The sequence below is a fragment of the Delphinapterus leucas genome, chromosome 13 (genome assembly GCF_059928025.1).
Source record: "Delphinapterus leucas isolate spDelLeu-1000000601 "Yukka" chromosome 13, BTC_Dleu_Yukka2, whole genome shotgun sequence".
In the NCBI taxonomy this organism is placed as follows: Eukaryota; Metazoa; Chordata; class Mammalia; order Artiodactyla; family Monodontidae; genus Delphinapterus; species Delphinapterus leucas.
The window spans coordinates 41,685,315-41,698,012 of record NC_143141.1 but is presented as its reverse complement, the minus strand read 5'-3'; the positions used below and the strand labels follow the sequence as shown (position 1 = coordinate 41,698,012).

Below are 12,698 nucleotides of genomic sequence, written 5' to 3'. Positions count from 1 at the left end.
GTAAAAGCTTATTTCATGAAAATGTGTGTAGACATGTTTCTTAAATAGAAAGACTTCTCAATCTATAGTTTTCAACTGACAATAAAAATATCTAATGTTATGAAATACACCCTTGGGTGGGTAATGATCTCAGCAGCTACACTGACAGTTTCTCATGTTCTAATTCACCTTCACACATCCATGGCATCATTTTTTGGCTAAAGTAATGTCAGTCGTTGACATTTGCGGCAAGTATAAAAAGGACCCCCCATGGCAGCCATTTTTATTTGATTCTTAAGATCCAAAGGCTGCTGAAAGAACAATTGAATAAAGTTGAGGATTGGAGAAGCTTGATTTTCTTGTTCTCTGTGAAATGAAACTCTAGTCTTTTTCTTCCCCTTCCCCTTAAAAGCAAAAGTCTGCTAGGGGGTTGTAGCTGTGTCAAAGCCGCTGGGATGCCACTGCTGATCACTTTAATTACTACGACTAAGGAGGATAAAATTAAAAGTAGCACCATTGAAGCAGTGGAAGAAAGCTTGCCTAGATGTCGGTGAACTGTGAAATATAAAAATTGCATACCAATACATTTTTATGGAAAGGAAACAAGGAATTACATTACTTATTCTTGAAGAGTTTGTCCTTAAATTGTCAAGTTTTACTAGTGCGTCTATCTATGGCAGATTGTAGACCATTTTAGAACGATAAGAAAAATAGTAACTTGAAGACATGCTGTGAAAGGGCTAAATATTTTTTCAGTTTATGTCCAAAGTGGTTAGTTCTGATCCATCTTCTATATTTGAATATTTAAAATGCATTGTGTTGAAATACAAGCTTTTTGTACCATAACAGGACTTTTGCCTTATTCTGAAGATGTTAACAAAGAGGAAAGTGAAGCTTAAATGTACCACATTCAGTACTTTTCTGAAGACTTATAATTTAAAGTCAGGAACCTAAGTTTTAAATGAATATAAGTAAGTTAATATCTCTTTACCTCTCTGTATTCAGTAGCACAAAGGGGAGTTTAACCTGATTTGTATAGCCCAAGTGTAAGTAAAGAACTGTTGTTTTTTTTAATGAAAATAGCAGTAGGGCCTCAGACAAATTTTCTGAACACCAGTAATGTAATAGCTAGGACCAGCACTTTGAAATCAGACAGACAGTGATTTTAATTCTTACTATGCCATTTACAAGATGTATGACCTTGGGCAGTATATTTAAGTGAGATTCCATTTCTATCAAATCAGAGTCATAGTGGTTACCTCAGAGTGGTGAATGGTGAGACAACATGTGTGAAAACACTGCACAGGCACACAGCTAGTATTTACTCAAAAATACAGCTTCCATCAAACCCTCTAAAGAGTACATCTGTCTTACAAAAGCTAGAATGTTCTATATAACTCGGTCTAACTCTGTAAATAATACTGTATAGAAAAAGGTAAATGTCATCAGACCCATTCTTAGAAATAGGAGCCTACTTCAATTTTTTTAAGTTTATTTAGACTAGGCAGGTAAATGAAAGATACATAGGTTTCCTATGTGTTGAATTTTTCGAGTGTACTTTTAATGACAGCAATCTTCTAAGTTACTTACCTTTGCATCCCATTGAAAAGATTCCTTTATTTTTTTCAGCAGATATAGTAAACAGATGACTTATTTACAGCTGTGAGTCGCTATCTTCTTTTGAATGCAGAAGGGTCAAAACAGATAACACATTTCTGTACTTGAGTAGGTTTAGGCAAACCATCATTGTCAGAAATATTCACCTATACAAACATAAAAAATGATGAAATAATCACTGCCCTTACTCTCTGGTCATTTTATTCCTTTGATATAAACAATATGTTTCTTTTGAGTAAAAGACACATAGATTTTTTTGCTATCTATTCTTTAAATATTACTGTAAAAACTGACTTTAAAATTTTTTTAATTTAATTTTATTTATTTTTTTATACAGCAGGTTCTTATTAGTTATCCATTTTATCCATATTAGTGTATATATGTCAATCCCAATCTCCCAATTTGTAAAAACTGACTTTTAATGAAGCTTATATATAAAAATTAGTTTTACATATAAGGAATCTGGATATTAATAATACTATCAATTAAATTGGTTGCATAGTCAATTTCTATAATTACAAGCTTTTCCTTCTGACTGTAACAATTAACTTCTATTTTTTCAGTTGGTTCTTTGTCTTAAGGAAACTCAATGGGTGAGAAAACAAACAACGCAGATATGCCATCCCACTGGAGGCCTCCAAGGCCCAAGCAAAATTATCTCTGTGGTGTTAGGACGTTAGCAGAAAAGTAAATCAGGGCAATCTGATAGGGAACTAGAATTCTGTCAGTCAGGCTCAAGATTTTGCGCTGTGTCCATAAACTTTGTTTACTGTAGGGTTTTATGAGTTGTAACCTGCCCTTGTAGTCTGTTAATGAGGCTAAATCTTGCTACTTGAGAACTGAATTACAGCACACCTCTGGGCTAATGGTTATAAACAGAAAGTCCCATTAGGGCTGCATTCTGATTTGTTCGTTTACATTTTTTCTATTGTATAGAGAACAATGATGGGTAAGTAGGTACAAACAAACAATTTACATGGAAATTGATAAAGTGTCCCTACTTAGTATTTAGAGTTGGTTTTATTAATGATTGCCTGCTTTAAATTGCACTCTTGGTAAGCTCTCAGAAGCATTTGCAGGTGGGAATATTATTGGGGGAGGAGGGGGAAGCGGTAGCTGGGAAGAAAAAACTAGGTTCCCATTTCATATTCATAAAGGTAGAATCATTTATTTCATTTTTATGCAGTTAAGATGACCCAAGACCACTTCATCTTAGTCTGAATCACCAGATTTCAGCTCTGCGAGAAGTTATTACACGCAGTGAAATTCACTTAAACCTAGTTGCCTGAGGCATATCAAATAATGGTTTTTATTAGTGCTCTTAACTTTTCTTAAGTTTGAAAGATGAAAGTTTAGTAAAAGCTCAATTTTCCTCAGTTGGTCATGTAATTTGATGCTTTTGGGGGATCAAATAGTTTGAAGGTTAAAAGCAGGGCCCTGTAGTCAGACAGACCTGGGCTGGACTCCTGGCTCAGACATCAGTTCTAGCTGTGTGATCTTGGAACTCTAAACTTAAATATTCTCATTGGTAAAAATCAGGTTGTAAAAATTAAATGAGATCATGCATATAAAGCACTTAGCACATAAAAGCTCAAGAAATATCAGCAACCGTCACCAAAGTTACCATTATCAAGCCTGCATTTCCTTTTATTTTCTAAGTTCAGAAATATTAATAATGAACTAAGGATTTTTGTATATTATTCTTGCGTCTTTGGTCTCACACTGCCCAGTACATACTACTCCTCTAACTACAAATAAGCTCGCGTCTCTAAATATTAAGAAAATTCCCCTTGAGGGACTTCTCTGGTGGTCCAGTGGCTAGGACTCTGCGCTCCCAATGCAGGGGGCCCGGGTTCGATCCCTGGTCAGGGAACTAGATCCCACACGCAGGCCGCAACTAAAGATCCTGCATGCTGCAAAGAAGATCCCCCATGCGGCAACTAAGATCCCACGTGCCTCAACTAAGACCCAGCGCGGCCAAAATATATAAATAAATATTTTTTAAAAAAGAAAAGAAAATCTCCCGTGAATGTTACATCTCTCTTCTTTTGCCCCTACCACCCACCCCAGAAGCCTACCATCTCATGTCTTTCCTCCCTTCCCCCCAAGACTTTTGAAAAATAACTCTTATTACAAGAGTAGTACATGTGTATTATAGAAAGTTAGAAAATGAAGACAAAGAAAACAAAAATATCACATTTCCATACCCAGATATCTCCACCATGTCAATTTTGTGAATAACCTTCCAAGTCTTATGTATGTATTTATTTTGCCAAAAAGACAAAACAAAGTTACTACTATATAAACTGTTTTTCAGTCAAGTTGTATTTTCTCTCATTTAATAACTCTAATTATATTCACATTTCTCTAATTGATTCAACAGTGTCCTTCACAGCTGGTTTATCCAAACTAGTATCTAACCTAGGACTACACATTGCATCTGGTCAAGTCCCTTTTGTTGGTGGAGATGATGATTAGTTGTTTTTTGTTGTGTTTGTTTAGATAACTCTTATTAAAATGACCAGATTAATTGGCCTGAATATCCTACTTTCTAGATTTGTTTGGTTGCTTCCTTGCTGTGTCATTTATCATGTTTCTCTGTCTCCTGTGTTTATGATAAACTGGAGGTTGTATCTGAAGGCTTAGTAGATTCACTTTAGACATCTGGGCTAGAATATTATAGGTGGTGTTCGCTTCATGTGTTTCACATCAAAAAACATATAACAGGGACTTTCCTGGTGGTGCAGTGGTGGAGAATCCGCCTACCAATGCAGGGGACACGGGTTTGATCCCTGGTCCAGGAAGATCCCACAGGCCATGGAGCAGCTAAGCCCGTGCACCACAAGTACTGAGCCTGAGCTCTAGGGCCTGCGAGCCACAACTACTGAGCCCACGTGCTACAACTACTGAAGCACGTGCACCTAGAGCCTGTGCTTTGCAACAAGAGAAGCCACTGCAATGAGAAGCATGCGCACCGCAACGAAGAGTAGCCCCCACTCACCACAACTTGAGAAAGCCTATGTGCAACAGTGAAGACCCAACACAGTCAAAAATAAGTAAAAACTTAAATTTAATTTAAAAATTAAAAAAAAACATAACATATGGTTGACTCAACATTAGTGATGCTAAGACTGACCGTTAGAGTAGTGGTTTCTAATCCCTGATCTAGTTCTGATCTCTTCATTTAAAATTAGGTTTTCCTCTTGCAATTAGGGAATAATCTGTGTGGTGTTACTTAAGCATATGGTCCAATTATTAATGCTGTAAAACAAACAATACCAAACTTAATGGTGTAAAAATTTTTTTTATTCTCAGATTCTATGGGTCAGGACTTCAGATAGGGTATAGTGTGGATGCTTTGTCTCTGTTCCACATTGTCTGGGGTGTCAGCTGGGGAGACTTGAACAGTTGGAGGTGACCCAAAATGGCTAAAAGTGGAGATTCTGAAGAAGGCTTTATTCACATGTTTGACACGTGAGCCAGGAAGACTTAAGGCTGAACTTGGCTGGGAATGTGGACTGGTGCACCTACGTGTAGCTTCGGATTCTCACAGCATGACAGCTAGGTTCCCAGAAAGTACAAAATGCAAGAATTTCAAGAGAACTGGACAAAAGGGGTGTAGCCTTTTCTGACCTAGCGTTGAAAATCACCTGCAGCACTTCTACATTCTGTTGATTATGTACAAGTCACTAAAGCTGGCCCACACTCAAGGGGAGGGGAATTAAGCTTTACCTTTTGACGAGGGAATGGCAAGGTCATGTTGCAGAAAGCATGTGGGATGAGAAATACTATCATGGCCATCTTTGGAAAATACATAATATTATTATTATAGCTGGTATTATTTTATAAAGTTGAGCTTCCTGTAATTGACTGGGACTATTTAGTTACCCTAAACTTCAGTTCCCACTGGAAAGACAGGATAAGTGTTTGATTTTTTTCCTCTAATTAGTAATTTTTTTTTTTTTTTTTTTTTTTTTTGCGGTACGTGGGCCTCTCACTGTCGTGGCCTCTCCCGTTATGGAGCACAGGCTCCGGACGCGCAGGCTCAGCGGCCATGGCTCACGGGCCCAGCCGCTCCGCAGCATGTGGGATCTTCCCGGACCGGGGCACGAACCCGTGTCCCCTGCATCAGCAGGCGGACTCTCAACCACTGCGCCACCAGGGAAGCCCTGAGGTAGCTTTTAAAAGAACTCCTGAAAATTACTAATTAGGGCTTCCCTGGTGGCGCAGTGGTTGAGAGTCCGCCTGCTGATGCAGGGGACACGGGTTCGTGCCCCGGTCCGGGAAGATCCCACATGCTGCGGAGCGGCTGGGCCCGTGAGCCATGGCCGCTGAGCCTGCGCGTCCGGAGCCTGTGCTCCATAACGGGAGAGGCCACGACAGTGAGAGGCCCACGTACCGCAAAAAAAAAAAAAAAAGCTACCTCAAATGAGTTTATATATCCTTCTAAGAACTTTCTGAATATCATAATGAATTGATGAGTTTTCATTGATTCAGTGTGTGATTTTGTTGATTCAATTCATTGCAGTCATTGTTTGCTTGTTTGTTTTGGTACTGAAATTGCTTCAGTTTGTCCACTGGGAGCTTCAAGCTTGTCTCTGGGTCCATTCAATACCTCTGTTAATCTACCCGCATTAATTTTGACAGCTCTCTATTCTAGCCATCTCAAAATTTGTGAAAGAATTGCCTAGCCTTGAACTCTACCAAGCTAGTGTCTTACCCCTGTCTCTTCTGACTCAGCTTTTTTCTTCCCTCTACATCTAATCAGTTACTAAGAATTGGTACAGGTACCAATTCTAGCTCTGATGTATTTCTTACACCTGTCTCCTTCCATTCCCATTGCCACCATCCCAGTTCTGAATCTCATTATAGCTTCCTTGTACTGTTTATAAGAGCCTCCTAAGTAGTCTCTTTCCAGTCCCCATAGGCCAGCCTATCGTATACACTGTTGTCAGATTAATCTTTAATCTTTCTCAGATACAACTCAGGTTGATCATTCCCCTTGACAAAAAAAAAAAAAAAAAAAGAAGAAGAAAAAAAAAGACACAAAAACAAACCTCTTTCTTCTGAACTCTTCATCTGTTTTTATTGCACCTCCTTATTGTGGCTGTTTTATCTTTCCCTCTATAATATAAGCTTTGAAAGTATAAATCGTTAAGTTTTCATATCTAATACCAAGTACCAAGGTATGTACTAAGGACCAAAGATACAAAGATAAATCACATCTAGCTCCTGCATTCAAGTAGCTCAGTTCTACTGAGAAGGAGATGTTTGTACAGAATTATAACTTGACAGGTATTATTTTAAAAAGTAATCTCACACACACACACACGCGCGTGCGCATGTGCGCACACGGTACTATAGTAACATAGAAGAAGGAGAACTTCATTCCACCAGTGGGGAGGAGGGAAGAGTAGTCAGGGGAAGTTTAGTGGATTTAAACTGAATCTTGAAGAATGAGTAGGAGTTAAATAGATGATAGAAGAACATTTCAGGAAGACAAAATGATATATTCAAATCCATGGATGCATGAAACTACATGATACAAACAATTTTGTATAAATAGATGTGAGGTTTTATAGAGATTGGGAGAGGTTAAGGGAAGATAACTGCACAGATATGTTGGGGCCATATTATTTCAGGCTTTGTTTTGTCATAATAATGCCTTATATCATATACTTTCCAGTTTACAAAGCAATTTCACATTGATTATTTGCAATTCATAATAGCCCTTTTTTAGGAGGCAAAACCTATTTTAGTTATTTAATTCTCTGTCATTTTTAGTTATTTTAAATATCAAAAACCACACTAGTTTTTACTTTTTCTTCTCAATGTTTGTCTGGGGGGAAGGCATAGTAGAAATAAGGACAGAAGTACATCAGTTACCCAATTCTGATTTTAAAACTATCAACAACAATAACTGTGGAACTAATGTGTACTATCCCCATTCCTGCTGTAGCCCCCTAAAAATACCACTTCCTATATTTGATCAAAGATTTCTTTTAGCCAGTGCTCTATGCCTTTACTAGAAAATTGCAAGTTAAATTCTAATGTTAAAAAAATAAGGTATTAATTGAAATTCTGTTTTCAGTATTGTTACTTTTTTCCTATAAGCCTGATTATTTTATTAATAGTAGATCCTGCTCTTTTCTCAGTAATTATATTGCCAAACATTCTTTAAAGGCTAGTTTGAATCTTTAACAGACATAATACAATAATTTGTAAATGTTTTTTAAAAATCTGATTCTTGGATGTCTTTTAAAAATGGTATGACATCCAACTGATATAGAGCATCCTATTTATAATGTGGGCCAAGCACCATGCTGTAAACCAGTTACTATCATGATGATCAGATTGAAAATGAAATTGCATTTCTGTCAATTACTGAGTTGGCAACTGTTCAATATATCTTAGCAGCAAGATGAAGAGCGACGTCGGCAGCTGAGAGAGAGAGCTCGTCAGCTAATAGCAGAAGCTCGATCTGGAGTGAAGATGTCAGAACTTCCCAGCTATGGTGAAATGGCTGCAGAAAAGTTGAAAGAAAGGTCAAAGGCATCTGGAGGTGAGTTAAAGAATCTTGTATCATATTCTACACACAACCCAGAAATCCGCAATGGATGTTTTGGGACTTTTTATTCTTACTTCAAAATGTTGTGCATCAAATACATAAAGTTTCTAGCCTATCAGTATGTTACAAAAAACTTAAAGCATAGTAAATCAGAAGATGACTATTGCCAATTTCCAAATCAACTCAAGAAGTACTTTGATTATGATTAAGTATGATTAGTACTCAAGAAACACTAAGAATATGATTTAGGAGAAAACTCAGACAGGCCTTGGTTTGTGATTCCCCATGATGCCTCATTAATTGTATTAGGAGTGAGTAAAATGCAATCAAGTCCTCAACATGTAGATCACAAGACTTGTTAGTGGAGAGCTTTGGCATGAGAGATTTTCGCTTTGAACCAGATCTTTGGAAAGTAGCTTTAACAATGTTCCAGCATTATAGCCTGACATGTAAGCATTTTGAATAAGTCCCATATGCATTTCTTCTTAGTCTCCTGATTCGAAGAGGGTCTTTTTCAATATCTGTAGAAATTATTCTAAGCTTTATTTTAGGACAAGGACTATACATATAATTAAAGGGAATTTTAGTTTTGCCTCTCAGTGCTCAATTTGGGCATCTTTAACTTGAAACTTTTTACATTTTTATTTGAGTAGTATATTCAAGAGGCCTGTGGGGTTTTTTATTTCAAAGGTATGTGACCTATTTATCTATCAGAACATGCCAGGTACTTGTCCTGAATTAATCTTAAATGCTAAAAGATCACTCTGGAGAGTAGGCAAGTGAGGACTCGAATAAGACCTTAGAGAACTGAAACAAAGGAAACCATTTCTAGGTCAATGATAAGTTTCTTCAAAGTAAACTGAAACTTACTGCTGTTATTTCTAATTGATTCGTTATATTAAAATCTTACTGTTTTAGAGCATTCCAACCAATGCCTATAGCATATAACCTTCCATCCCATACATTTGAAAGCTGCTTTCCCAAGTAGCTGTATATCTATCCATCTGGTATTCTCAGAATGTTTGTTTCTTAGTTAAATCCTTCATCTTACCTTTTCAACTCCTGTCATTCAGAATTTTTATTACAGTTTCTATACTCACTACTAAAGTTTTATAGTAAGAGCAGTAACTACTCACAGCTACATTATATAACGCTATTATAATTTGCTTTCATTTATGATTAGTAACAAGATGTTTCTTTGATATCATAAAAATTCCAGATATTCTAAGTAAATCTTAAAAATCTTTGCCTCCTTGTATCTCAGAAAGATAGAAAAAGCCTCATATTCTTGACCCTCCAGATAGACTGCCCTAAAGCTACTAATACTACCTCCGTGTGATATCATAAACCCATGGAAGAGCAGTAATAATAAGAGAGAGAGGCATCCACTGTCTCAATTTTTTTTTCCAACAGTGAGCAGATGACAATGCTAAATGAGTTGTGAACTCTGGGAAGGCTAAGAATTAGAAATTTCTGATTAATGGTGTGGGATGAATCAGCTATGTAATTGGTCTTATCTCTATAATCCAACCCCAGTTGAGCCTAAGCCAGGACTAGACTAGGTAGAGAGACTTAGTCAGTGTTACAACCCCCAAAATGGGTATCTTCCCAACTTGGTAACTGGGGAAAGTGAAGACCTGATTTTGGCATCATTCAGCAGTCAACAGAGTGAATAAAGAACAAGTGAGGATTGGATCTCTGAAGCTAGCAAAGAAGTACAGACTAGAAAAGGAAAAGCCAGGTGAAATGAAGGCGGGACAGGGTTCAACAGATGACTTATGAGAACCTGCTGAAGAGTCTAGACTGTTCCCTAAGGAGACCAAAGTGCCCAGGGTCCATTTCTCTCATAGGACACACCATACCTTGGATGTTGGAAACGGCCACATATCAGATGATAGGCTCTTAATCAGAGCTAAGGTTGAGCTACAAGCAGTGCAGGCCTATTCCTTGACCTCAGTGGTGGATATTGGCCTGTCTTCATAAAGGTGTATGGATCCGACTAGGTCCGCTCTGGCATCAAGGCCTAAGCTGAAGTTATCAAGGCCGGAGGCGGGGAAGAGACCTTTAGGTCAAGGGAGAGGGTAAAATTCCTGCCTAGAATTCAACCATTCATACATACACATTTATCTGTTTAGCAGTGCCAGTCACTGTGCTAGGCCGGGATTCGGCAAACTTCCTGGAAAGGGCCAGAATAAATTTTTATAGCCTTCGCAGACCATGTGTTCTCTGTCTTAACTACTCGACTCTGCTCTTGTAGTCTGAAAGCAGGCTTGAACAATATGTAAATTAATGGGCATGCCTGTTATTTACCCCAAAATGATGGTGGGCTGGTTTTTGCCCCCATGCTATAGTTTGCTGACCCTTATATAGCAAATAAGAAATTCACTTGATTTCACAAGAGTCTAATTGCTAAATGAAAATAACCCTATGGGGTTGATAAGTCAGGGGGAAACAGTTAACAAATTAGTGTCCATTCTTCCAATGTCTAATGGGAATTATCAGGTCTGAATAAGGAATACTGTGAAAGGAGGAGAGAAAAATGAATAGGGACCAGCCTAGAAGACAGACTAGGGTGGGAAAATTTTTGGAAGCAGTGGTCCAAAGTGACAAAGAAGAGGGGGTAGTCAAGAGCTGAAATAATCAGGTGAAAGCACAACCTAGGGGACGTGTTGAACATGATACTCAAACTCACTGCCTGAACCTACTTGAAAAACCTGGTTTTTTTCCATCCTCAGTGAGGAAAGGAAAACTTAGTAAGTTAGAGGTGAGGTGTCATAAGCCTCAGGTGTCCACAGAAAATATATGCAAGATATTTTAGGTCATGTAAAGCCAGGTATTCAAGCATCCCACTTGCATCCTATTTCAACCAGAAGTAGCCTAATTCTTGTGAAATAACAGAATCAGTCCAAGGAGCTACAGCCTAGCTTTTACTTGTCCTCCTCTTGACATAATTTTAGGACTTAGAGGAGAGTCAGGTGATATTGTGGTATACTACATGTGTTTTTTCAATTTCTGCTTTGTTGTTTAGTTATAGACCTATAACAGCCTCCTTTTAAAATCCTCATTTTAGGTAACAAACTTGTGGGTTCATTTATTGTATTGATCTTACATGGCAAGGTACAGTTGTTTGTGGATGAATTGTGGTATTTTCATTTTTAGTTGTATGGTATTGTGGTCAGAGAATATGCCCTGAATTTCTGCTTTGAGAATTAATAAGTTTTTATTTTGGCCAAATAAATGTTACATTTTTATTAATGGCCCATGGGCACTTGCAAGGAAGGTGTTTATCTAATTTGAAGATGATATTATAATATATCATATATTTATTATATATTACATGGGATGTATATGATATAGATTTTATATATTTTATGTGTACTTATATATGTGTGTATATATGTCATATATGTATTTTTTTATTCTGTAGCTTATCACTTTGGTTTGGGTTAGGTGAGGGTCATTGAACTTTTAAACTGACATTTTTGCCTCTCTTTGATTTAGATGGAATAGTGTACTTTGTTTTTGCATTTCAAATGAATAAATGAAAATTTAAAAATTTTATCCATGAGAATGTTTGTGTGCCTGCATTATCCTTATTTCAGTTATGGCAAATAGGTTTATCTAAATTTGTTGGCCCAAAATAAAATCTTACAGGCCTTCAGTAATTTTTACTTTCAGCTTCTATTAATAATATATTTGTATTGTTTTCTATCATTTGTTTGATTTCTATAGAATAACTTTAAAAGTTATGAATTTTATAGGGAACCTTCAATGAGAATTTTAAAATCATGATACAAATGAGAAATTTTATTCTGAATATTTTTTTTTTCCTGGGAAGAAACAGTTTCATGTACACTTAGGTACAATCTCTGTGTTCTCTAAACCACCATTTTGTGTGAATATTTTTTTTTTTTATTTATTTTTGGCTGCGTTGGGTCTTCATTGCTGCACGCAGGCTTTTTCTAGTTGCGGGGAGCAGGGGTTACTCATTGTTGCGGTGCACGGGCTTCTCACTGCAATGGCTTCGCTTGTTGCGAAGCACAGGCTCTAGGTGCGCAGGCTTCAGTAGTTGTGGCTCGCAGGCTCAGTAGTTGTGGCGCACGGGGTTAGTTGCTCCGCGGCATATGGTATCTTCCCAGACCAGGGCTTGAACCCGTGTCCTCTGCATTGGCAGCCGGATTCTTAACCATTGCACCATCAGGGAAGTCCCTGTGAATATGTTTTTAATGGTAGCCTCAATTTCTTTTTTTTAAAGTGCAGATATTCTTTTTTTACTGTCACCAGATATCCTGATTTTTCATTCAATTTATTTATAAATGATAAGTGTTGTAAGACTGGCCTTATTGCTGTGCTATTAATCATACCATTGGGATCCCCATTTTGCTTATAGTGCTATGCAGTGTCAGCTGGAATGCATTGTCTCATTCCAGTATATATACAATCTCTTTTTACCTTTTCCTACACACATTATACATGCCATATTTGCAAACCACCTTCCATTGTGTATTGGATCTCTAGTTTACTTTCTGCCACG

The 12,698-nt window shown here is 37.4% G+C and overlaps 1 protein-coding gene across 3 annotated transcripts in view; it reads left to right on the top strand.

Annotated features, from left to right (window-relative positions):
- The window catches only part of EHBP1 (EH domain binding protein 1), a 460,296-nt gene that overhangs the window by 388,312 nt on the left and 59,286 nt on the right, over nt 1-12,698 (top strand). For all 3 annotated transcript variants that reach the window (XM_089922339.1, XM_089922338.1, XM_022597318.3), the window contains one exon: nt 8,011-8,158. In XM_089922339.1, coding sequence (XP_089778465.1) covers nt 8,011-8,158 — 148 coding nt within the window. The remainder of the gene's footprint in view (nt 1-8,010; nt 8,159-12,698) is intronic.